A 26,980-nucleotide genomic window follows, 5' to 3' on the forward strand; every position below is an offset into this window, starting at 1 on the left:
TCATTCTATCAAGTAGTTATTTTATACAACTGTCTGAAGCAAAAAGTGTTGTAGGTATTATCCCTTGAAATGGATGAAATTGAGTATCGTGCGGTTATAAAATTCTTTGTAAAAGAAGGTTTAATGCAAAAAGAAATTCAAAGTTCATGGGCACTGTTCTCCTTTGTTTTCGACAATTAAGAAATAGGCTGCCGAGTTTAAATGTGGCCATATCAGCCTTGAAGATGATCCACATGAAGAAAGTCCAAAAAGTGTAACAATACCAGAAATCATTGATCAAGTGCATGATATGGTATTGGATGACCAGTGAGTCAAAGTGCATGAAATTGCTGAGACTATACGCATTTCAAAAGAACATGTAGGATATATTTTGCACAAAGAGTTGCAGATGAAAAAAGCTTTGTGCAAGATGGGTGCTGCGTTTGCTCACAGCAGATCAAAAACGCACTCGCATGAAAATCTCTGAACTGTGCTTGGGGCGTTTTAACAAGAATAAAACTGATTTTGTGCATTGATATATTACTATTGATGAAACTTGGATTCACTATTACACACCAGAATCCAAACAATAGTGAAAACAGTGGACAGAAGCTGGTTGTTCAGCACCAAAAGACAATTTTGTTTATCAATTATCTTGAAAGGAGTTAAACATTAACTGGAGAATATTATTCCGATTTTTTAACCAGACTAGATGAAAAAATTCGTGAGAAAAGACCCAGTTTGCAGAAGAAAAAAATCATCTTTCATCAGAACAATGAACCTGCTCACAAAGGTGTTTTGGCAATGGAAAAATTAAGGGATCTGCACCATGAATTGTTGGAACATCCACCCTATTCTCCAGATTTGGCTCCGTCTGAATTCTGTCTCTTCCCAAAACTAAAACTCTTCCTCTCTGGTCAGCATTTTTCTTCGAATCGAAAAGTGACTGCAGCTGTAGAGGGGTATTTTGCAGATCTTGCTGAGAACCACTACAGGGACAGGATAATGGAGCTGCAGCATTGCTGGAATAAATGTATTAGTTTTAAGGGAGATTATGTTAAAAAATAAAATTAATTTTGAAATTATAAATTCAATTTTTTTCAGACCACCCTCGTAATGAGTGTAGATGGTAGAGAGATAACAGAAGCAGACAAAATTTTTGAGCTACTGAGTGACCATTTTGCAAGAGTATGTCATCCTCTGCTATACTGTTGTTATTATTCCTGATACTTCCAAGGAGTTCGAAGACTCATCGCGGGAGGACACCTACAACTGTCTCATCCACTACACTGAACCTCTACTACGAATCATCTTCATCAACGCCATCTACCGCCCACCTCCACCACCACAACAACGTATTTTTTGTCTGTAAATTGCGTGTGTTCTGAAGAACCGATTTGTCTGTATGAAAAACCCGAGTTTCCAGGAGAAAAAACCCTGCTACCTCCGTATGAGATCGGCTAACTCACCTTCGACTGAAATCATCCAAATAAAGATTCCTCCCGTTGCGACGAGAATCGAACTTAGGCCTATTCCAATCGAAGGGCGCAACGTACCGCCGTTCTTCCAATTGCGCTACGGAGGCGCTCTGTTATGGCAGAGGTGATGGGGACTCATGTGAGAAGAAAGGTTGATGAACTGGAGGTACATAGCATGTTGCAGAATCTGAATTCAAATACAGCTATGGGATATCAGCTCGCATTTTAAGAGAATGGAAAGGAGAACTGGCAATGCCTTTGACTAGATTAAGTCTCAGCTCTGGCAAAGTCCCAAGAGAGTGGGAGGAGGTCAAAATAATTCCTTTACATAAAGGAGGATCTAAGTCTATGGTACAAATTACACTGGACAACACACAATTTGCCTCTGAAATGAAAATAGCAATTCTTTACTAATTTCAATGTGCTGAACACAAAAAGGACAATAAAATCTGTCACCTGGCTCTTGTTTAGGAGAAATTCACTCCACCTTGTGTACTATGTACACAAGGTGGAGTGAATTTCTCCTAAACAAGGTTCTCCTAAGAACCTGAGCCTTCAGCATCTAATGATGATCCATATGTCAGCCAGAGTGTGTCATATGTGCCACACGTTCTCACACAAGAAGACCTGAACAATCTTGTTCGCTATCTGGAACTGTCCAAGGCCAAAGCAGAGTTACTGGGATCAAAACTTCTACAATGGAATCTTCTCAAGGAAAATGTCCGAGTGACTTTGTTTTGCAGTCATCAGAGCAGTTTTGTGCCTCATTCTGAAAAGAAGATACCTTTCAAATCAAACATGACCTGCATGAATGCAGACTATTCACAGACTCGTTGAAATTTAGTCTCAAGGCAGTGATGCTGCATAATGGAAACCAGCTTCCATCTGTTCCAATCAAACATACTATCTACATGAAAGAAACCTATGACAACCTAAAACAGCTGTTGGACTGTCTTCAATACATTTGGTGACTTGAAGGTAGTGTCTGTGTTGATGGATCTGCAACTGGGATATACGAAGTACTGCTGTTTTTTGTGTGAACAGGACAGCTGAGCAAGAATTTTGCACTATGTGAAGAGAGACTGGCCTGCAAGGAAATCTCTGAAGGTCAGAGAGAAGAATGTACAACACCCAGCACTGGTAGAAATGCACAAAATTCTGCTACCACCCCTACACATGAAACTCGATCTCATAATAAACTTCATAAAAGCCACGGACTGGACTGCATCAGCTTTCAAGTACCTGACTGACAAATTCCCTCGACCCAGCGAAGCAAAAATGAAAAGAGTTTTTGCAGATCCTCAGTTCTTCATTGACGAGATGTTCAACAACCTGCTATAGGGTGATGAGAAAAAAGCTTGGGACATGTTTCATCTGGTATCAAGTAACTTCCTTGGAAATGTCAGGGCAGACAAGGAACTGGTTGAGAACTTGCTGTCTCTGTATCACAAACTTGTCTGCAATATGTCCTTAAAAATACACTTGATCCATTCCCACTTGGATTTCTTCCCCAATAACTGCAGCATGGTTAGTGATGAGCACGGTGAACGTTTCCATCAGGAAATTGCAATGATGGAGAAACGAAATCAAGGAAAGTGGTTCACCTCAATGTCGGCTGCTTGCTAGAGATGATCCTGAGCAGCAGCTATATGTGTGTGACAGGCAAAGCGACATTGGACGTAGAAGCAGACATTTTGCGGTATGTATTACTCTATTATATAATTGCAGATCTCTCACAAACCATAGCTAATTTTGCATTTTCATTATCATATTCGTGTTCAGCACCTTGAAATCTATAAGAAATGACTAAATTAATCTGTAGGCATGACTTCTGTAAAATTTTGTTGTCCAGTTTTTATAGACCAATTATTACCTCAGGAGTGGTAGTAAAATTACTGGAAAAGTTGGTCAAAAAGAGAATTCAGGAATGGGTGGATAAGAATATGATATTCTATGATGGGCAGCATGACTTTGTGAAGGGTAAGTTGTACCTTAGTAATCTAACTTTTTATAATAGGGTGACAGTTGAGTTGGATAAAGGGAATGGCTACAGATGATACTGTTGGATTTTGCAAAGACCTTTGACAGGATACCACATGGAACTCGACTATGCGAACCACAACAAATGGGGATGGATATGAAACTGGTGCTATCAATAAAAGGTTGGCTGATGGACAGATACCAAAAAGTAGTATATGGAGGAGCAGAATTCAGAAGAAGGGAGGTGAGCTAGTGGTGTTCTGCAGGGCTTGTCCTTGGATCACTGCTGTTTAATTTGTACATAAACGATATAGGAAATAATTTGAATGAAGATAATTTAGAGTGATGTAGGGAGCCTGCAGAATGATTTGAATAGGCAAACGTTTTCCAATTTAATGGGGAAAAGTGCAAAGTTATGCATTTTGGGATACATAGATTACAGGCTGTATACCATATAGAGGGAACTGTATTCTAGGAAATTGATGAAGCTAGGGATTTTTTTTTGGGGGGGGGGGTTGTAGTAGATAGAGAGTTGAAGTTTAGAGGACATATTATTAAAGTAGCCAGACCAGCTCACAGGATTACTTAGTTATTGAAGAGCACACTAACAAGCAGAGATAAGGGAGTTATACATTCCTATAAAGCCTTGATATGACCATATCTGGATTACTGTGCTCAGGTCTGGTCACCTGGGTTTCTTGGCAATGAGGAAAGTGGTGGTGAGGATCCAGAGGCAAGTGACCAAGAAGGTGAGTGGTCTGTGGTTTGCTCCCTATGAGGATAGATTGAGGGTTTTTGGATTTCAAAATTCGTTGATAAGCAAAGAAAAAAAAAAGGTGGATATGATAGAAACATTTATGTTACTTAAAGGATTTTATAGGAGTAATGCAGGGTAATTGTTTCAGAACTTGACTAGAGGGAGCAGAACAAGAGTCATCCTGGAAGTTGGGTAAGAGCATAGTTAGCAAGAGTTGTTTGCTTGCAGAGTGGAATGAATGGAATGGATTGCATGAATCAGTTGTAAGTGCTAATGGTTGTCTGTTAATGGTTTCAAGGAGAGGTACGATATTATAGTGTGTTGATAGTTTGCATCTCTTACGTTGAGTCTTAGGACTTCGTGGAGGGCCTGTGCAATAATAATAATGACAGTATAAGACTACCATCATTAAAAGCTTTACATAAATCTAGGCTAAAAACAATTCCTCTTAGATGCAAATGCTGTGATAAAAACAATCATAACTAACAGTATAAAGGAAACAAATCAGCTCCTACACAGCACGCCCTATATCATTACAGTGAATGAAGCTTGGTTGCAAACCACAAGAGCAAAAGACGAAGATGAAGCGATTTGCATCATGCAAAATCCAGTTGGAACAAAAAGATGAAACTTCAAGCTGATCTGAGCAAACTTAAAGAAGGATGGCTGAAAAATAATAGTATCAAAAACAAACTCATAAATACAAATAACTTGGCAAACAAAACATTGCTGAAGTTACTGAAAAGCTAAAACAAAGGATTATAGTGACTGCATAGAAATTAAAAGATATGAAGTAAGAATAAACTAATGTGTACAAAATATGCAATTTCAACTGAACCAACATGACTTTTTTCTGCCTCTCCAGAGAAATACAAATGCAAACAATCATTCCCCAGAAAAAGAAGAAATACTCAAATTCTGGAAGTCAATCTGGGATAATCCTATTGAACATAATACAGATGCCTCATGGATTAAGGAAATAGAATCAGAAATGAAACAAAAACAAATGCCATTAACACTAAAGAAATGGTCAGTGCACAAGCTAGAAAACTAAAAAACTGGAGCACACCTAGCAAATGAACTACATGGATTTTGGTTAAAGCATCTAACAGTCTAAATCAGTGGTTTCCAAACTTTTTGCCGTGAGGGCCACATTGGGTACTTCAGCACTGTTCATTGGTCGTAGTAATAAAAAACTCTAGAACTAGATATATGAGTTTTATTGAAAGCAGATAAAAACTAATTACAGAGTATGTGAGATTAAATTATCGTATATTAATGACAACGAACACTATCAGCAAATTTTTGCTAGTTGTTAGTTTTTCAACCAAATATACACCGACAATTTACATGTAACTTTTTTTTAATTTCGTATAACTTCGAGTTTTTTGTCAATGAATACAGATCGGGAAATTTTGTTTTTATTTAATTTTTTGCTCGTTAGTTCATTTTAACTGTGTTTTTACCGATTTTTTTAAGTCTTCTTATTTCGTGCGACATAAATATAATATTACCCATCTGTTGTATAATGATGACTTATATGGAAGTTATATGGAAAATCAGCACAGCAAATACTCTTTACTGAACACAGTTCGTATTTTCAGTGAGGGCATCAAAATGGAATTTGGTTTACACAAAAGTGCAATTTTATCTATTAAACAAGGAAATATTAATGACACTAGCAAGTTTAATTTTGATCAAGAGAAATATATAAAAGCAATTTCAGCTAATGAACACTATAAATACCTAGGAATATTAGAAGCCAGTGATATACCCCACTCAAAAGTTAAAAAACAGAAGACGCCAAATAGTTAGAAATATTCTGAAAACAAAACTCAATGGATTAAACACAATTAGAGCAATGAACTTTTGGGCTACCAGTGATCTGATGCACAGCTGAACAAAAGAAGACCTAGACAAAACTGGACTGCAAACCTAGAAAATTAATGACTATGTATTGTGCATATATCCACGAAGTGATGTTGACTGGCTGTACCTACCAAGAAGAATAGGTGGATGGCGGTCTACTGCAAGTGAGACAGATTGTGGAAGAAATTAAAAAAATTACATTGACAACAGCTTCAAGCCATTTCACAAGAAGGCCTTCTAAAAGCAATAGGAAACAAATTACAAAAAGGAATGCAAAATAACCTATATGTGCACTGGAAAAATAAACCCTTGCATAGATAGTTTCTTCGAGATACTGAGGGAAAATGTAACAAGACTAAGATGTGGCAATGGCTACAATATGGATATATTAAAAAGGAAGCAGGATTTATTCTAGCTGCTCAAGAACAGGCATTACAAATTAATGCAATCAAAGCAAAAATTGGAACATCAATAATAACAGCAAATACAGATTATGCAATCAGAAAGATGAGACTGTAGAACTTCTAATCAGTGCCTGCAGCAAGATTATAAATAGCTCAAACTGATTATAAATACCACCATGATCTAGTGGCCAAAATAATTCATTGGCGTGTATGTAAAAAAATATGGCTTTCCTACTTCTGATAACTGGTGGCAGCATAAAATAGAGACAGTACTGGAAAACAAAACAGCAAAAATTCTCTGTGACTTTAGAATACAAACTGATCAGCATTTGGAAAACAATAGACCTGACATCACAATTATTGAATCGACAGGCTTGGATTATTGACATCGCTGTACCCACTGATAACAACATTAACAACAAAGAACTGTAAAAAATCACTAAATATTGAGATTTCGCAAATTGAAGTTGGCTGACTGTGGCTTAAACACACCAAAGTCATCCCAATAGTTACCAGTGCACTTGGTGCAATTTCAAAAAAGCTATCCAACTATTTACAAGAATAAAACACAAGGCAATGAACACATATGATCTACAAAAAAACGGCATTACTTGGAACAGTCGCTACTCGACAGACTATTCTTAGATTATAATATAATAAATTTAGTTTAATCCTTTATCCAAATGTGAGCAAAAAAAGTTTGCGCCTGAAAGTATCTATCCTGAAGATACTTTCAGGCGCAAACTTTTTTTGCTCACACGGATAAAGGATATTAAACTAAATTTATTATATTCTAACCAAGTGAAAAATAAACTTTCAATAGTCTTAGATTCGTGGGTAGAATCTGAATTGCTCTGTATCACCAGTCAAATTGTTGTTTGAATGATATCTTGTTTTGACTGTGTATCAATTATGTGAATAAAATAACATAAACTCATATGTAGACCAGCTGGCTTTCAAAGCTAAAATCTTTCAAAGCAAGTTTTAAAAAAAATAACACTAACAAAGATCTGTCTTCCCTCTATCACAAGAGGGAAGACAGATCTGGCCCATCAAAACATTCAACTACACAAAAACAGAATGGCAAAATTTTACAGCCTTCTTCCACTGAACCTAAAAACATGACATTAGACCTTATTTAGGCCACGGTGACATGAGCATGTTAAATGCTGGATAGATTATTCCATCTCTACCTTATATATACAATAAGAATGTTGTTAAAAAGAATGATGCTTGAATAAGCTTCAGATTAAAAAGATGATACTATTAATGTTCAGCTTAACTAACTAAATAGACAAAAACAAGTTTGGTTTTTGGTTTTAAAGCATTGCAGATGTTTAAAGAAAGTTCAAATATGTACTTTATACCAAAGAAGTCTATGCTTCATCCTGCTAGTAACTGCAAAACTTAAATGTTAAAGTGAATGTGAAAGTATCAATTCTAGGTAGGGTACACATTGTTTTATACTGAATTTGCTCACTTCAACACTGTTGAGCAGTCTCTGTTAAAAGCATTGATGTCCATCTGTGAGAAATTCAGAATGGGTTTACTGTATAAATGTTATGCAGTGGCTAAATTCCCAATGATTAGAGTAGAGCTCTCATAGCAAACTATTCCTTTGATTCCTACAGGAGTTAACTATAGCATATATTATATCACAACCGTGTGTGGAATTTTATACGCAAGCCTCTCTTAAAAAAAAATAAATAAAATGAGGTCTTTTTTTTTTTCTGTACAACTTTTGCTAATACCCATGATAACGTAAGTCTGACAACTTACAAAACTCGAAGGGTTATATTTTATTAATCTCGTTAATTATCTTAAAACATGTGGTCTCAATACCAGAAACTATCTAAAACTGCTAAACCACAGAAACTTATGCATTCAAAATGAAAATAAAATAAAAGAGGATACTTTAACTTGCTTCTAATCTATGACAAAAATAAAACAGGTATTTGTAGTTTATTTTTCTTGTTGATTTACTGACACAACAAAAACTGCGGATGAAAGTGCTTTATAAATTTGAAACTATTTTTTCAACTTGAAAGAAATATAGATTATCCAAAAACTTTTTTTTTTTTTATATGAATCATCATCATCAGCATTAGATAAGAGGAGTAAGCAAGCAAATGAGTTGGCACAAATGATTTGGTTGGTAACAGTGGTAGCTGTATAAGGGCTGCATTGAATGCACCTCCAGCACTGAGTATACTAGTCAGTACTACTCGCTAGTAATACTGACTAGTATACTCAATGGATGAGCCACCACTGGTTGGTAACTTCATTCACTTCAGTAATGACCGTAGAGAAGAACGGAAAAGCTGAGGAAGCAAGAGGTGTTGTGATAGAAGAGTTTGCAAATAGAGGTGAGTGGCACGAGTGAAGAAAATGAGAGAAGGAACACAAGATGGACAGGGAAAGGGGAGGAGGCAGGATGGACAGAAAGAAAGACAGTGTGTGAGAAGTGTAGGTGATGGTTTCAAGAGTGGATGTGTGAATGTGCAAGAAAGGATTACGATAGTCAAGGATGTGGGGGTAACATTTGGGTCTGGTGGAGAAATGTAATATCAGTGATGATAGACAGGAATGGCTGTGTGTGTGGGGGGGGGGGGGAGTCATATCACAGAAGTGGGATCAGTAGGACTTCTATAGAAACAGAAATGAGTTAGTGTGTGTTTACTAATGCTAGAAGTATTTGAAATAAGAGAAATGAAATTGTAGTGTTGATCAAGTTCATTTGCCCAAAAATTGTTGGAATAGGTGAGACGTGGTTGAACAGAGAATAATATTCTGACAGGAATAAAGATAGAGGGATATATAGTCTTCCATGAAAACAGACAGAGAGGAGGAACGTTGTTGATGATGGCAAAGGAGTTGTACTCATTTACAGCAGAAATGCAAGAAGCATAGAGTAAGAGTGGTTTTGATGAGGTATAGTGGGAAGTGCCTTAGAAGACAGAAATATAAGATCTGATAATGTTTTAGTCTTGACAGGTAACAGACTGATTTGGAGGAAAATTGTAGATAGGAAGTTAGTAATAATGTAAATTTTTCATGTAGTACTATCATATCCTGTACCCCCCCCGTGAGGGTACAAGGCAAGAATTTGATGATGTGAAGTGGAAGTGGATAGGATGAAATGTTTAGTAGGAAGTTACTATAGGCCTGGTAATGCAGAGAAGAAAATGTATAGGCAAATTGCTCTGGCTAATAAGAAAAGGGTGATCATTATGGCTGATTTCAATTATGGTAATATAGACTGGAATGAAGAGGTGGCATCTGGAACCAAAGAGAATGAATCTGAGTTTTTGAGGGACAACTATCTTAGGCAGTATGTGGAATTATAAGGTGGGTGATTATGACAAACATAGGAGGCAGCTTGCAGCTATATCATGGAATGAGGATTAGATGGGAAGAAAATCAATGCTGCTTGGTCCCTATTCAGGGGCTATCTGACAGAGGCAATGACTGAATTTATTCCAAAGATCAGGAAATTAAATAAGGTAGGTGTATGATGGATGACTGAAGAGGTGAAGTTTGCTATCTGGAAAAAAAAAGGCATTGTGGAGGCAGCACAAGATGAGTGGCAATAATCAGTTATATGAGACATACAAAAAGCAAGCAAGGAAGGTGACTTGCTTGGTAAAACCGTAACAAAAGTTCAATATGAGCAGCAGTTAGCTAATGAGGCTAAAAGAAATCCTAGGGAGTTTTTTCAACATGTGGCCAACAGAAGAAAGAATGATTATGGGAGGATAATGTTGGAATGTAACATAGTGCAGAATTTGAGAGCAGTGGGAAAGGGGGTGAGGAACCACTGATGGTGAGTGAGCAGGAGGTATATGAGGAATTGTGTAAACTTGATGTAAATAAGGCCATAGGATTTGATTGGATATCACCACGTGTTTTGAGGAAATGTTCCAGTGAGTTAACAACAGCTTTAACTTACCTTTTTAACATAATTCTGGTATTTTTCCAAGTTTCAAAGGAGTGGAAAGAGGGAAAAATTGTTCTACTTCATAAAGCAGGTGATAAGACAAAGGCTTCAAATTCTAGGCCAATCTACATGGTCTAAAGTTTGTGGCCAAGATGTTAGAAAAGCTAGTGATGACCAGGATTCAGAACTGGATTAACAGCAGTAGAATTCTCTTTGATGGGCAGTAGGTTTGTTAAAGAAATATTGTGTTTTAGCAATCTTCTTACTTATTATGGCAAGATGACAAATGCATTGGATGCAAACACGGTACTATACTTAGATTTTGCAAAAGACTCTGACAGCTATCAGCAGATTGTGTATGGGTGGGGGGGTAGATGCTAGCCCAGAAGAGAAAATTCACTAGTGGAGTGCCCCAGGGGTCTGTTTTGGGACCATTGTTGTTTAATTTGTATGTAAATGACACTGAAGAGGCTTGAATGGTGATATAGAATTGTTTGCAGATGATGCAAAGTTGGGGAGAATTATGAAAAGTAGAGCAGATGTTGCAGCCTTGCAAGAGAACTTGGACTAGGTGAATGGATGGGTGTGTTGGGATGTCAGTTCAAGTTGACAAGGTGTAAGATTTTTTAAAATTTGGAAAACAAAGATGGGATGCAGAGTATAAGATTGGTGGGGATATCTTAGAAGAGGTGGAAGAGATGAAAGCTGTGGCTGTGATGGGATAGGGAACTGAAATTTTGAGGGACATTTTGCTAAAACTGAGGACAGCACACCAGATTATGGTAATAATGTGGAGAACACTGAGATGTAGAAATAAGGATGTTATGATTCCAATGTACAAGGAATTGATCAGAGTGCATATGGATTACTGTGCATAGATTTGGTCACCAAGTTTTCAAAGGATGATGAAATATTGGAGGGATTTCATAGTTGATAGACTAAGTCAGTTTCGAGTCTCTGGAATGTGAAGTATGAGGAGAGATTGAGAGAATGCAAACTGCAATGCCTGGTGAATAAAAGAGGTGCAGGGGGGGGGGATGATGATCCAGACATTTAAGTCGGTAAGGGATAATTATCATATTAATGTGGATGACTTTTTCACAGAATGGTTAGAGATGAGAGAGAACAAGAGGCCATCCCTGGCAGCTTTAGTAGTACATTTTTTACATGGAGAATGATAGGTGATTGGAATGTATTGTCTGAAAGTGTGGTGAGTGCAGAGACAGTGAATGCATTTAAGTCAAGGTATGATGAGCTATATGTGAGAGTGGGACCTCCTGCAATGGAGTCTCTTGACTACATGAAAGTCTGATAATGATAATAATAATAATGCTAAATATGGATATAGATCTTATGATTTGTTTCAGTTTAACATGAATTGCATGAATAAAAGGTTGAAAATCTATATATTTATACTATAGGTGAATTAAGGATTAAATAATCCAGAAATCCTACTGTAAAAATTAAACATGGAACTTTTCAAGCTACTTTATCCCTTACCGACGCTTTAAATAAGTATGATGGTGCTTGAAATTCAATGGAATTCACCTACCAACTACAAAACATTCACAAACATCCCATGCCTGCAGCTGGAATCCATGAGTAGAATGAATGCTAGTAACCAAACTTAAAATAATAAACCAATTATCTTCATTTATACTAAATTACTAACCCAAATAATCACTATTCACTTTATATTACAGTTAATAAGTGATTATTTAGATTAGTTGGAATAAATGTTTAACAAAACTTTTAATATTAGTTTTTGAAAGCAATGCTGTTTAATTAACCTGCTTTCTGTGTGCCACCCCACTTAACAATATCAGTGGCATATGAAATGTAGCAGCAATGTGATAATCACTGCCACAACTGGAATAGTGTGCCACCATGATAAAATCTCCCTTACAGAAGATCTCAACAACAAAAATGCTTCAATACAGAGTTTAATTAGTGGAGATGAACAGAAGGATAATACTATATATTAATTATAACTATCTTCATCCAATTATTTACATTGTTTTTCAGATAAGCTATCTGAATGATACAAATAAGCATCTTAATTTGCTGTCACTGAAAACTAAGTATCTGCTGTTTTGACAGGGCATAACAATATTGTATTGAACTAAAATATTCAACTTTTTTTTGATGCAGAAAATCAAAAATGAAAATTAGCAAGCACTTAGTGAAAATATTTATTTTTATGCTCATTTACAGGTCTTCATTTGATGACACGAAGCAGTCTAGTTTGAAGGCCTCCAAGATGTAAAAGCACTAAAAATACCATCATAATAAACATATATATATATTTAGGTGCATGTGTTAATTTTATACACAACTTAGTTACATAGCACAATATAAACATGTGTACATAAAAAAATTACTGCTTCAACTGAAGCATCCTCTTAAACTCACATTGTCAATAACAGTTGACCATAAATGCTCTGAGGCAGAATACAGCACTGGTTTCATGTACTGTAAAGATTATGTTCTCAAAGCGGATCTTTCTCAAATTTACCTCACCTATTTACAGAAAGTTTAATAAGTCTACAACAGTTTTCTGCAACATACAGAATTTTAGGACTGTTCAAAATAAATTCACCGATCTTGCATTGAAAAATTAAGAGAATGAATAACATTGCCAAATGAAGGTGCATGTGTTGGCCCAAATGGTGATGGATGAGGTCCAACAGTTTGGGTTACACCTCCACTCATTTGAATGGAACTTCTACTATCAAAACCATGAGGTGCATGTCCAATAATGCTATTAAAACTATTATGAATCACTGGAGGATGATGCTGACTTGGATACAGCCCACAGTTCTGGTGGGATGAGTGATGTGATGAGTTACCTTGCAGTGGTGGCTGATTCCTTAATTGAGGTGGTGTAGGTGGAAAGATGTGTGGAGGAGGTGGTGGAGGAGGAGGATGAAACTTCATAGGTGGCAAGCCAATAACATCAGTTGATGTGTTAATATCAGGAAAAATGTTACTCAAATTAAAGTTTGGTACTGGACGAGGTGCTGTGTTACTATTATTACCAATGCTGCTGTTACTGCTACTAATATTGTTGCTGCTGCTGCTGCTATTTGGCGCAGTAATCTGACAAGGCAAAGCTGCACATTGCGTAGATGGTGGTGGTACTCGATGCAAGGCATTTACATTAAAGTTAGGTGCTGGAAATCCTGCATTTAAAGGATTATCTACTCTAGGACCAAAGGAATGATTGTGATGTGGATTTGGAGAAATATCAGATGCTGCAGGGCCTGTAATGGTTACAGCCCTGCTAGACTGTTTATGAACTGAAGTCCCAGGAGAAATAAATGGTCTCTGAGAAGTTGAGTAACTATGAGTAGGAGATACATATGTGTCACCTTTACATGATGAAACTTCATGAAGAGTGCGATAAGGAGATAGTGTAGGATTTTTATTACCATTAAATACAGTTGTAATTGTATCACTAACATTTTGTTTGTCCTTTTTAGATTTGTTCACTTTTGTAGATGTTACTCTAGAATGATTTGATGTGGTATTCTGAGCATGTGAATTTTGATCTTGTATGCTATGTTTTACACTATGACTGACATTATTTGATAAAATTTCCTGTGATCTCTGAATTGATGATTCGTTGCCTGGGCCAGGTATCTGTAGATGGTTATCTGTAGAATAAATGAATTGACCAGTAGCTGCATTATTGATAAAATTCTGTGATGTTTCTGGAAAACTGTTAACAGATGAATTTCTATTTAAATTCTTATGATTTCTTACCACATCATGTTGAAAACTAGAAATACTAGGAAGTAAGGAAAAATTTGTTTCTGGAACAGAACTTGATTTCTCCTGTAAAAACTGATTTTGTTGTTCAATTCTTGAAGTGGCACTGTTACTTTGAGGTAAATGCTGGAAGCAAGGTGTACTTGTTTCAGGCATTCTCATTGTTTGTGATGACTGTGAGTTAATTTTATTTTGATGCAATGAGTTTACAGCATTTTGAGTACTTACTGACCCACCTATAGCTAAAGAAATATTAGGATATGCTTTTGCCAGCTTATTCTGCTCATCTATCACAGCATGAGAAAACTGATTATATGGATGCTGATAAACTGAGGACTGAGAACTTGATGATTTTGCTACTAAGGATGAGGCACTTTCTGTCAGACAATTTAAAAGTGTTGGAGTTGTAGGAGTAGGCTGAACTGCCGAGTGTATTCCAAAGCTGGTGTTTGAAACATGTACAGGGTGATTAGATGCAACATAAGTAGAACCGAAAGTATTTGAACCTAAAGAGGGTGTCATCAAAATAGGCATACCCTGTGTGCTAGAATCAGGACTTTTATCATTATGTGATAGGATTGTGTTAGACCCATGAAGAAGATAAACATTATTGAACTGCCTATCTTTATTTCTTGGATCCTGAAGTGCAGGTGGATAATCTTCTCTATTTCTTCCTTTCACACTGTTTGTACCCTGAATCAAGCTCTCTGCAGAATATATTGATGGTCTGTTCATGGCTGTAGTAGTTGTGGTAATAGTTGTTGTACTACAAGCAGAATGAGAAAGAGTAGTTAGCTGACACTCAGAATTATTCTGTGTGGACATCTGAGATGTACTGGTGGTTGTAACAGTAGTAGTATTTGTAGTAGTGCTAGGAGCAAGTTGTGGAGTTGGAACTAAATTTGGCTCACTGAAAGACTGTGATGTGGTTAATAACTGTGTGGAAAGACCTGGGAAAGTAGCAATAGGATTTAGTCTATTAACAGAGGATGCATGTGAAGTTGATTTCTCAACCTGCTTTTCCTGGATCTTGTTTGCCTGCTGAGCTGGAACAGAGTCAAAATATCTTTGTGTCTCAAAATTAATAGGTGGAAGCTGAAGGCTTGAATTGGGAGCTTTTGCAGGAATGAAATTAGTTGGTGGTACATGTCTTAACTGAAAAGACAAGTCGGTCAACAAACTAGAACCAGCCAGATTGCATACATTTCCCAAAGACACAGAAGCTGAGCTTGCAGGTAACTTTAAATCAGAAGAAAGATTAGTGCACGATATATTACGGCTGGTAAGTGCAAGAGTATCTTGAAATTCAGGCAATGCAGTACCAACTGATGATGCTGAAGTGGCTTTTTCTCTGCAGTGAACCTGCTGATGTGGCTGCTCTGAATGAGTACAAATCTCTTTAGAACTGACAGAAGAAAAATTAGGTACTGCAGGAGGCACATTTGGCAGGTTCAAAATCCGTGCTGTAGTATAGTTTGGTACAGAAATTTGAAAAATAGAATTACTCAAAGAACTTGTACTGGAAGGTGGATGAAGTGATTTTGTTAATGGTTCTTTTCCTGAAATTCTTTGAATGTTTTCAGTAAAATCTTTGAATTTTTCAGTGCTGGATACACCAGAAACTTGCTTGCTGTTGGTTGTTGCATTTCCTAATAATGAGGAATTGAAACTAGAATCAGCTGTCTCTTTTAAAGAAATATTATGATCAAACGTTTCTCCTGGTGACAAGGTTAAAAAGGAGATATCACAATTAGAACTACTATGAACATTACTTAAATTTGTGTTCCCATCTGAAACAGAAGTAAGAAACAAACTGGGAATATCATGACTTGGCACTGCATTTTGTGGGTGAATATCAAGTGATGCAACAGGGGTATCTTTAGAAATAGCCAAAGGAGACAAAGATAAACTGCCATTTTCCAAAACTGTTTGCCTTTTAGTAAGACATAAATTACCTGTTATTCCAATGGAAGATGGCAACTGCAAAGTACAGGTGCTTGCTTCTTGGACTGAAATATTTGCTGCTACACAACAAGAAGAAGAAACAGTTACAAAATAGTTACTGCTTGATACTGGCATGGGTGATACAGTTTCAGAAATGCTTGTTGAAGAGGAAGTGGTTACAGAACGTTCCATTACAAATGTTTGATTCTGATCAGAAATACAATCCCTTGAAGGAATATTGCATGCAGCATTATTACCATCACACGCAATATTACTACCAGTATTATTACAAATACTTGCATCACCTACAGCTTCAGGTGTGGTGCTAGATTTTGATTTCTTGAAACAAGGTTCACTGCTATCATTATCATTAAAATTTTGTTTCCTAGTTCGACACATTACCATTTTGTCTTCTACATTCTTGCTATTCTCACAACATGCAGAAAAAGACAACCTCGAATGCTCAGAGTTTTGGGAATTACTAGTACTATTTAAGCTGTGGTTTTCAGGTGTTTTTCTTTGGGCACACTCTGAACCTGGTTGTGGTTGATCAGAAGTATAACTTTCCATAACTGCAGTAAGTTCATTACTGGATTGTTCCTCATGAATTCCATTTGAACACACAGTATTAATTGTATCCATTACTTCAGAATTCAAAGTATCTCCAGGCAAACTATTTTCTGTGTGTTCAGGCATGTTTGCTCCTGACGGGGATAAATCAGACCCAGCATTATTATTATTATTATTGCAAAATATTGATTGTGTAGCTTTAGCTAATATGTCATTTGATGGTAATGGGTTTGAACTGAACACTGCCTCTGATAAATTAGAAGTTGCTGAAGTAGATACTGATAGTGATGTGCAAGACACAGAAGAAGCAACAACATTATTTGGAGATTTGGAAGATTCCTGAATCTCAACAGAAGTTATTTCAGATACTTGAGCATGGCTTGAAGATGGCTTAGATGACTGATGATTAAGATGGCGACTTTTGCCACCATCAGGATATTTTGATCTGTTCAGTTTGGAAGAATTCTGTTTAAACATTTTTTTATTTGTCAAGGTACTATTTTTTTTTAGAGTTTGAGAAGATTTCTTACTTTTCAAATCTTCTGCATCTCTTTTTTTGGTTTTTACAGAACTTTTCTCTACATCTTTAATAAAATTCATTTCTGCATTAGATGAAGATGAATTTATATCTGGTTGTGAAACTGTTAAACACTGCTGTGCTTCTTGTACCTCTGAATGTGTTGTTACTGCTGAAATATTGCTATTTTCAGAGTGAGGACACACAGTTATAGTGTCTGTCAGAGATAAATTTGAATGTAATGACCTTGGTCTACCACTCAGAGTAGAAGGGAAAAGCTGGGCATGAGTTGAAGGAGATGAACTAGCAATATTTCTAGTCTGAACTATTTGATTATTTTGTGAAGATCCATCTGGTAATGCTGAAGTGGCAGTGGTTAAATTTGAATGATCAACATTTAACACAGAAGGCTTACTAACAATTGGAATAATCTGACCAGTTGGGAGGAGTAAGGCTGATGGCAGTGACTGCTGTGGTTGCATGTTTTCCACTGATGTTACAAGAGTACCACAACCTATGTTAATTACAACTGGTTTATCAACAATTACTCCATTGTTGACCACTGGCTGGCAAATAGCAGTATTTTGCACTGTATTTAAGACATTGTAACTGCAAGGTGTAGCCTGGGCAGGAACAAAATGTCCAGGTACAACACTGGACGGCTGAGTGAGAAAGCGAATCACAAATACATTTTCTGACACTTGTGATGGAAACTGCATATCTGTAGATATACCAAGTGTTTCTTTGGATACAATAGTAGGCAACTGTGGTTGTGGTAATAGTTGGTAATTTAATAAATTAACATTTGGAACTAGCCTATTCTCCTCAAGAGGAGGCACTGTGCTATTTATAGTAGGAATTGAACCAACTACCTGAACCTTTTGGCTACTCCCAGAAATCATCACTGGTGTACTAGATGAAACTGCACAAGACTGTGTGGCTGAAACACAGGGCATACCAGAAGGAATTTTTTCTACTGATTGCTGCAATGATGGTTGTTCTAAACAAGAGCTAATTTGTTGGGCAGATGTATTTTGAGATGTAAGTGTGCTTTGAGAGAGAGAAATAGTACTGGCACTTACTTGTCCAAGAGGCACATCTGGAGTAGCAGTAGTAGTAATAGTAGTAGTACTTTCAAAAGAGTTTTGCTTATCAGCACTGAGGTTTTGTGGCTGCTGGCTGGATGGTAAGAATTGTGACTTTTGGTTATAATTTTGTACAACAGAAAAGTTTTGGCATGTTGACATCACAGGAATTTGGGGTAAGGCTTGTGTGACACCTCCTGCACCTAACATCGAATTTGACTTTGATGAGAAGGCTGAAGACGGTGATAGGAATCCCTGAGAACTACAAATGGACACTGGCAGAGGCATATTTTCTGACACTGAAGAATTACAAGATACTTCAAGTATCACAACTGGTTGAGTAACAGAGCTCTCACAAGCTGATATCTGGGAATGAGTCTGTGGAATAAGTGCATTAATTGATGAAGTTTGTGAAAAATTATGTGAATCAGAAGGTGAAAGAATACTCTGACCTTGACATTTTTCCTTTGTACTTTCTTTAAGTACTTTTGGTGCAATATCATTTGATGGAATACAAGAACCGGGTTTTATTTGCTGACTTTCTTGTAATTTATCATCACGTGCTGAATGTAGATCATCTTTTGTGGTCTGCAACTTTAACTCATTATTACAGACTTTATCAGAGTCACAATGGCCTAAAAGAGCAGCTGCTTGTTCTGCAGAAAGTTTATTAGAGTATTTTCCAAGTTTTGCATCCCAAATCTTTTCAGGCAGTGGAGTTGGTGATATACCTGCTGCTTTTAACAGTCTACTGTAACTTGCATTTTGTTCTTCAAGACACTGGATATGCTTCTTTAATGACTTGATCTCCTGAGCTGTTAAGTGAAAACAAAACTAATTAAAATTCAATTTATATCCTTTAATGAAATAATGCATACTATTAAAAAATTAACAATGTTTCTTTATATTCCAAAGTTACATAAGTTGAATTTAAATCATAGTTTGCTCATATATCTTGAAATTAACTCAGCAGTTAAATTATTTAGATTACTGCAGACCTGAGGAGAATAGCTGTCAACCTTCACTACAGCAAACTACTGATTAGCCCAACTACACTATATAGCAATGTATATATATACCCCCCCCCCATAGAAACAAACCCACTACAATAAACTCTTCCCATAGCTCCTAATAGCAAACTCACAGTTATGTGAGTTTTCTATAGTGAGAGTTAACTGTACCATATTTCTAAAGCTCATAATTTATATTCATATTCAATTAAAATAGTTACTTAGTAATTTAGTGGTTCTACTGTGAGCATAATTTGTTAAAATAGTTAATTCATATAATTACTTATTTATGTAATTTCAGTAATCAATCTGTTAATATTACTTATTTAACTGTTTACCCCCTCCCACACTACAATGGGTAACCTGAATATTAGAATATAAATGAAACAGTTCTGTTTGTGAGCTATAAATGGATACACAAGGAGAATGCTATTTTGAAAAGAACATCATTAATCGTGATATCTTTTACTAGATAACAGACAGCATGAGAGAAAATTAAACAGTTGTGAGAGATTATTGCTCATAAAAGTGAGCTTCACATGATACAAGTAATAACATGACTTCATTTACAGGTATAATCAATTACGTTTGATCTTGAATGATGGCTCTATCAAGAATAGAACTGCTCCATTCAACATTTAACAAGAGAACAATATCAAGCAAAAGCACACTTGTACTCTTGGCAAAAGCAGACATAAGATGTGAAGATGCAGATATTAACTTTGCTTAAAAAGGAATTAAAATATAAAAGAAGAGGTTGAATCTTAAATTAAAATGAAATCGAAGAAGGAAATAAATATTAAATTGTACTATGTTTAAGGTTATTATGATAAATTTAGTTTAATCCTTTATCCCAGTGAGAGCAAACAAAGTTTGCGCCTGAAAATATCTTCAGGACTGAATTGTGTTGTACTACCTTACCTGGGTAAGGTAGTACAACACCAGGCAACTCGTAGCAAAGGTGGAGCAAGCTACCAACACTCCTATCCCGGTATCTCCCATAATGCAAAGCACATCTCCTTGTGGATATGTAAACTGCATTAAATATGCATTAAGGGATTAATTTGTCAAAAACATCAATGTTAAAATATGCCATGTATAAAGTCATGCATCATCGTGCAAATGAAAGTTCAAAGGTTGCAGAAAGCGGCAGCGTGTTTCCTGTTGCTGAATGACGCAAGTCGAAGAAAATATAGCATGAGATGATGGCAGTGTTCGAGTTTTAGACCATCGGTGTGGATCTAACTGATGAGAAAGCAGCAAAGGATTCCTTTGAAGGTAAATCGTGTTAGAAACGGCAATGCGAAAAGTTCGTAAGCCCAGCAACAAGTGGCTAATTCGGGACGCCCACGTGGCGGCAATCCATCGTACAGAGGGACAATCTATAACAAAGAACAGACGGAAGGATTGAGAAAACATCTAACAAGGTGGTAATGTACAAATATTCCTTTTTTTATGTGTTATCTATTGGTCACAAAGGTGTAAAATGGACAGAGTTTAGAAAAGAAGAAAGAGAGATTTTTGAGACAGTTTCCTGTGTTATGTTAGTCTTATGAACATAGACTGGTAGTCTATGTTCATAAGGTGTCTAAGACCAAGTTTAATGTGCATGGGTCGTTAGTAGCAGTAATCTAGTTTAATACTGACATCCATGTTTGTGATATAGATGAACATAAGATTCTCATGAGTGTATTTGAATAGCCTGTCTGTTTGATTATTATTACCTGCTTTACTTGTATTTTAGTATTAACCTTGATTTGCTTGATTATATGTGTTGTTTAAATTGTAATGTTCTTAGATAAATAATAAATATGTTTTCCCATGTATACCTGAGTTTGTCTAAGTAAGAGATTGAATTTTACCACTCACGAAAATATCGAACCTATGTTTGGAGGAAAAAAAAGGGAATTTAAGATTGTCAAGGCCATGACTGTATACTGAGAACTCAATCTACCTAACTACTTAATCTACATAAGGTGTTACTTGAATTCTGGGAAAGTTTCTTCAGATAAGAACGTCTATCCTAGAGTTCTGACTGGCACAGCATTAACAAATAAATTTTGTCAGAGCTTGAAGAGAGAAACGGCCCCAGAAAGTCAATTTAGAAGCCAGATCTCAGTAGGCACAAGAAGAACAATAGAGGTAAAATATTTAAGAAAACAACAACGTAACAATTCTGTTGTAAGGTATATCTCTAACTGAAAATACACTTGGTGCTGGGCCTAACTTTGAGCTAAAACCTTCCATATATTATAATAACAGTATTTTTTTTTAAAACAAAGCTATCATTTGTCAGCTCCAGCTATCTTTTATATGAATCTCACCCACAAAAACTTGTAAAATGTTTGTTGGGATTCACATAAATATAGCACATTATTATTGTGGATGTGCTAAGGGTTATATAATCAGAAACCCTGCTCTAGAAATCAAAGGATTTTCAAAAACCACTTCATGTAAGCAAGGTGGTATTTTCACATCAGGCAACATATTTCATCTACCACCTAAAGACATTCACAAACAACTCAAGGTGGAATTCATGCTCTCAGCTTATTGGTTGGAGAGCAGACAGATTATCCTTTTAGATAAGTAGGATGTCTGTCTAGTTGTACCTATTATGCCAATTACCAATAACTGCAAAGGATCAGAATGGCTGTCAGGTACAAGTTTAATCATGGATCAATAGGAATGAACATAGGCATTCCAAACAGCAGAGTTATCTTATTTAATCTTTTTGATAACAGGAACCCACAACAGAAGATAAAAACAAGATGTGATAAACTACATAGTTTATCACATCTTGTTTTTAAGTATTTCACACAAGATTTATATTTTTGTGATTAATATGGTAATTATAACTTGTGTGCAAGTGAGAATACTTATGAGGTTAATATGAAGACAATGAATAATAATAATAATAATATATATATCATGTGTTTTTTTATTTATTGTTATGTAAATCCCTTCTATGAAACATTGAAAACATATTGTACATTAGTACCATGTTGGGCTAAATCTGGTTAAATCTGGAAACTCTGCTCTAGAGACTAAAAATGGAACTTTTTATCACTTTCGACTTCCATTAAGCAGGATGGTGGTCTCACACCAGTAAATGCAATTCATTGCCACCTAAAGACATTCAAAAATGGCCATGCCTGCAATGGGATTTGAACCAACAATCTACTGGATGGAGCATGAAAATGATATTCACTGAATCAGGCCATGGCCAGATATTATCTAGACCACGAATAATTGCTTGTTATTGTTCACAACTATATGACAATGCATTTATTCATTTCATAAATTATCTGATATCTCCACATTTTAATATGCAATTGGTATACACCAGGCCTGCACAACATATGGCCCATGGGCCATATGTTGTGCATAAATAGCATGCAGCCCACAATGCTATTTATTTTGGCCTGTCTGCCTGATTGAAATTATTTAATCATACGGGGGGGGGGGGATATGAAATTAGACAATTTTTTTCTAGCATTGAATTAAATTTTTACTAAGACTCTGCATGTTTACATTCATGCGATTAATGTCACAATCACATTTCTTTCAACTTAACAATAAATTGCATTCAGAGTTATTCCCACTGTCGTATTTAATAAAAAATTATTACAATCGCTTTGAGGTTTTGTTAGCGCTAGTGTTGCTGTGGGGAAATTCAAAGTTACATCTCTGTGATAATGACTTGATGTCTACAAACGAGAACGAATCGTATTACACAAAGTTGGCCGTGCCTTGACTAGCTTTGGCAGTGTAGTGGTTGGTTGTAGCTGGAGCAATGATAACTGTTATCATAACCTGCATTATTGTGAGTTTTTCATCATTAGTTTTTTGTAATTAATATTGTCGATCTCGACACAATGAGCTTAAGTAAAAAGCGTAAAATATATTTGGAACGTCGAGCATTTAACCCAGAGTTGACAAACAAATATTTTTTTACATTGTTTAAGGACAAAATAGTGTGCATTGTTTGCCAGGAATCTATCGCTGTGCCGAAAAAGTACAATCTGAGACGTCATTGTGAATCAAAACAGCCTAACCTTGGCAAGTTGGATGCAAGTGAAAAGCAAATAAAAGTAGCAAAGTTATTGAAAGTCCTTAGCGGTGAGCAACAAGCTTTTAGAAAAGTGACATCTGTAAATGAAGTTGGTAAGCTTAAAAATATCACAAGAAATAGTTTGTGCTGGCAAATCATTTACTGAGGGAGAGTTGATAAAAAAAGTGTCTGATGATTGCCATTTCTGAATTGTGTCCTGATAAGGAAAATAATTTTGAAAATATCAGTTTGTTCCATATGACTGTTCAGCGCAGGGTGGCTGATATTGCCGAGGATTTTAAAGATAGCCTGCAAAAATCGGCTAGTGAATTTGACTATTATTCGCTTGCTATAAATGAAAGTACTGATGTGAAAGATACTGCACAGCTTTTAATGTAAGAGGCATTAATAAGAATTTTGAGGTGACAGAGGAGCTTGCTGGTTTGTGCTCAATGAAAGGGAGAACAACAGGAAAGGAGATCGCAGAAAATGTAAAGATGTGTGTAACCGAAAAACTATCCTTAAATTTCAAGAATTTAGCAGCAGTTTGCACTGATGGTGCCCCATCTATGTGTGGAAAAAATGTTGGTGCTGTAACATTTATTGAACAGTATGCAGGTAAACCATTGACAAAATTTCACTGCCTAATTCATCAGTAGGTGTTATGGTCAAAGGTTTTGTAGTTTGATCATATTTGCTCTGGTCAACTATATTTGAGCTCGGGGTTTGAATTATAAACACAGAATGTTTCAGGCATTTCTAGAAGAAAATGATGCCAAGTATGGGATCTACCATGCCACACCGATGTACATTGGTTGAGCCGTGGTAAAGTTTTGTCACGCTTTGTCGCTCTAAAAATGAACTAGTTGAATTTTTGGAATCTCAAGAAGATATGGAAAAATTCTTAGAAATAATGGATGAAGAATGGAAGCAAGATTTATTTTTCTTGTGTGATGACATTTTGGGTCACTTGAATGATGACCTCAACTTACAGCTTTAAGGAAAAAATAAGTTTGTTTTTCAGTTAATGTCTCTTATAAAGGCATTCAAAATGAAATTAAGTTTGTTTGAAAATCAACTTGTTAAGGTGGATATGTCACATTTCTTAACTTGTCGACAGAATATTCCATCAGAATATCATTCAATGGTGGGTGGAAAATATAAGCACATATCACTTCTAAGTGAGGAGTTTCAGAAAAGAATGCCATTGAGTAATGAAGATGAAGTCTGCATAAAAGTGATTGAGGATCCATTTTCTGCCGAAGCAGGAACTCTACCTGTCGAATTCCAGATGGAAGTTATTGATCTCCAGTGTTCTGAAAACTATCGGGTCAAGCATAGGGAGAGTACTTTACACTTTACAAGAGTCTTATTCTATTCTGGATCAGGATAAATTTAAAAGTTTGTTGGATACTGCCTACCAGGTATTTTGTATGTTTGGGAGCACATATACTTGTGAACAAACATTTTCGGTCATGAACTTGAACAAAACCAAACAGCGTTCATCTTTAAGTGATATCAATTTAGAGGCCATATCAAGAATGGCCACTTCAAACATGACACCAAACTTTGATAAAATAGTGGCGACAACGAAATGCAATGTGTCACATTGTGACACATTGCATTTCTTTGAATGTCACATTTCTCTGAATGTCACAATGTGACATTCAGTCACTGATATTTCACTAAGAATAAGTGTGATATTCTCAGCGAAATTATTAGTAAATTTTGTGTTTATGTTTAAGTGGTTTTTATTAGGAAATTTTGCAGCTATATCTGTTTGTAAATAATTTTGATTATAATTTTAATTGTAACTCTCTAAAAAATTTAAATATGCATATTAATTAGTATTTACTGTAGACCGGGGGGGGTCGCCAAATTTCTTGACGTCGACCCCTTCAAGAGTTTCTTGATGTTTTATCGACCCCCTCTATTTTACTATTACGTAATTATAATAGGACAGGCGAAGAAGACGCTTATGTGAGTTTTTAGATTGTTTATTTTATAGTTATATACATACAGTGTTTATTATATGTATAATATAGTATATATATTATTATATTACTATCACTAGTAATATCACTGGTATTACTAGTGGTATTAATATACTGGTATTAATAAACTACTAGTATTAATATCACTGGTATTACTACCAGCCCTTCTCAATTCTTCAACATAGAGAAGTTTAGTTCGTGAATGAATAACGACTGAATTATAATATGTATGTTGATGAATTTTAGAACATTAACACTCACTTGTATGTCGATGGCAAAAATGAGACTGGGATTAAATACGTGTAAGTATAAGTAAATAAGCAATTGTGCACGTGCTTCCATTTCGCTCCAGCCGGGTGGGAACCACAGACATCTGTTTATTGATAAATACGTCATTTTGGCCTACTTGATTGGCCTCTGTAACTATTTTCGTGACCTTGCTCCATCTTACAGGTCCTATTCATGTCACTTATAATTGCATTGTCATTCAGGATGGAGGTAATCCAAGTTAACCGAATTAAATATTACACGTACAACGATGTCTTATATTTTTCTATCAACTCCCAATCGACCCCTGAGCCCTAACAATGTTATATCGACCACTTTGGCGACCATTGCTGTAGACCTACTAACAAATTTACTTAACTTTGGCTGCAGTGGACTAGTCTAAGATTCAAGGTCTGAAGTGATCTGGCCCTTGGTCAGGTGGTCCAAGTTGGGTTTGGCCCTCAAAGACAATCAAGTTGTGCAGGCCTGGTGTACACAATACTATATACACCATACTATGGTATGTTAGTACTGTGGATGGGCAAAAAGAGGAGAAAGAAGAAATTTGTTAACATGGGATTTGAAGACCTGTAGATTGTACTTTTTAGGAAATACATTAAGAGGGGGAGACTATTCCAAAAGACAGCAGAAGAAGGAATGAATGAACGAATGAAGAGGAAGAAAAATTTGTACCTTGAGTTTGGAATTGAACTGTGGATACATAATAAATAGCTGCTGCTGCATGTGTTTTAACAACTTTTGAAGAGAGTGGAGGATTCAACCAATTCTGATGAATAGTGACCATGAAAATATTTGTAAAAAATGCTGTTCAAAGGTAAAATATTTTAAGTGAAAGAGAAAACCTAATTTCTTGGAAGGTGAGCAGGCAATATTGAAATATATTTATACCAAGAAGAACTGAGTTTAAGTTATCCTAAGCAGAGAAACCTTGTTCTGTACTAAGATTTAGATATTGTCAAGCATAAGAGTGAAAGATTTTTTTTTTCTTCCAAGAAAATACACAAATGATCTTTTTTTTTTTTGGAAATCAGAATTTAGGGATGCAGAAGATGATGTTCTGAATATAGTTTTTCTTTATTTGTGAATTAAATGAGAATGAGTGTAGTTTTCTGTCATCATCAAAACTGTGGAATGGATTTACACAGTCAAATAATAAAGAGAAGAGTAGGCGAGAGAAGAGAACAGATCCATGTGGAGCCAACTCAAGTATTATTGGAAGAATGAAGTTTGAGGATAAAACTCCATGATCATCATACATTCTTATCCTACTCAAAACTAATGGTAATCACTTTCTCTTTCAAATCTTCTGTATATAATTTTGGATGAACACGCGTGTCAGCACTGAC

The 26,980-nt window shown here is 36.0% G+C and overlaps 1 protein-coding gene across 3 annotated transcripts in view; it reads right to left on the reverse strand.

Annotated features, from left to right (window-relative positions):
- Window positions 1-12,578: 12,578 nt before the first annotated feature.
- Window positions 12,579-26,980, reverse strand: part of LOC150098787 (uncharacterized) — a 204,125-nt gene continuing 189,723 nt past the window's right edge. For all 3 annotated transcript variants that reach the window (XM_090404968.1, XM_090404967.1, XM_090404966.1), the window contains one exon: window positions 12,579-19,106. In XM_090404968.1, coding sequence (XP_090261094.1) covers window positions 13,000-19,106 — 6,107 coding nt within the window. In that variant the 3' untranslated portion in view covers window positions 12,579-12,999. The remainder of the gene's footprint in view (window positions 19,107-26,980) is intronic.

The sequence above is a fragment of the Typopeltis vanoorti genome, chromosome 15 (genome assembly GCF_054136105.1).
Source record: "Typopeltis vanoorti isolate ZY-2024b chromosome 15, IOZ_Tvanoo_1.0, whole genome shotgun sequence".
Classification (NCBI taxonomy): Eukaryota; Metazoa; Arthropoda; class Arachnida; order Uropygi; family Thelyphonidae; genus Typopeltis; species Typopeltis vanoorti.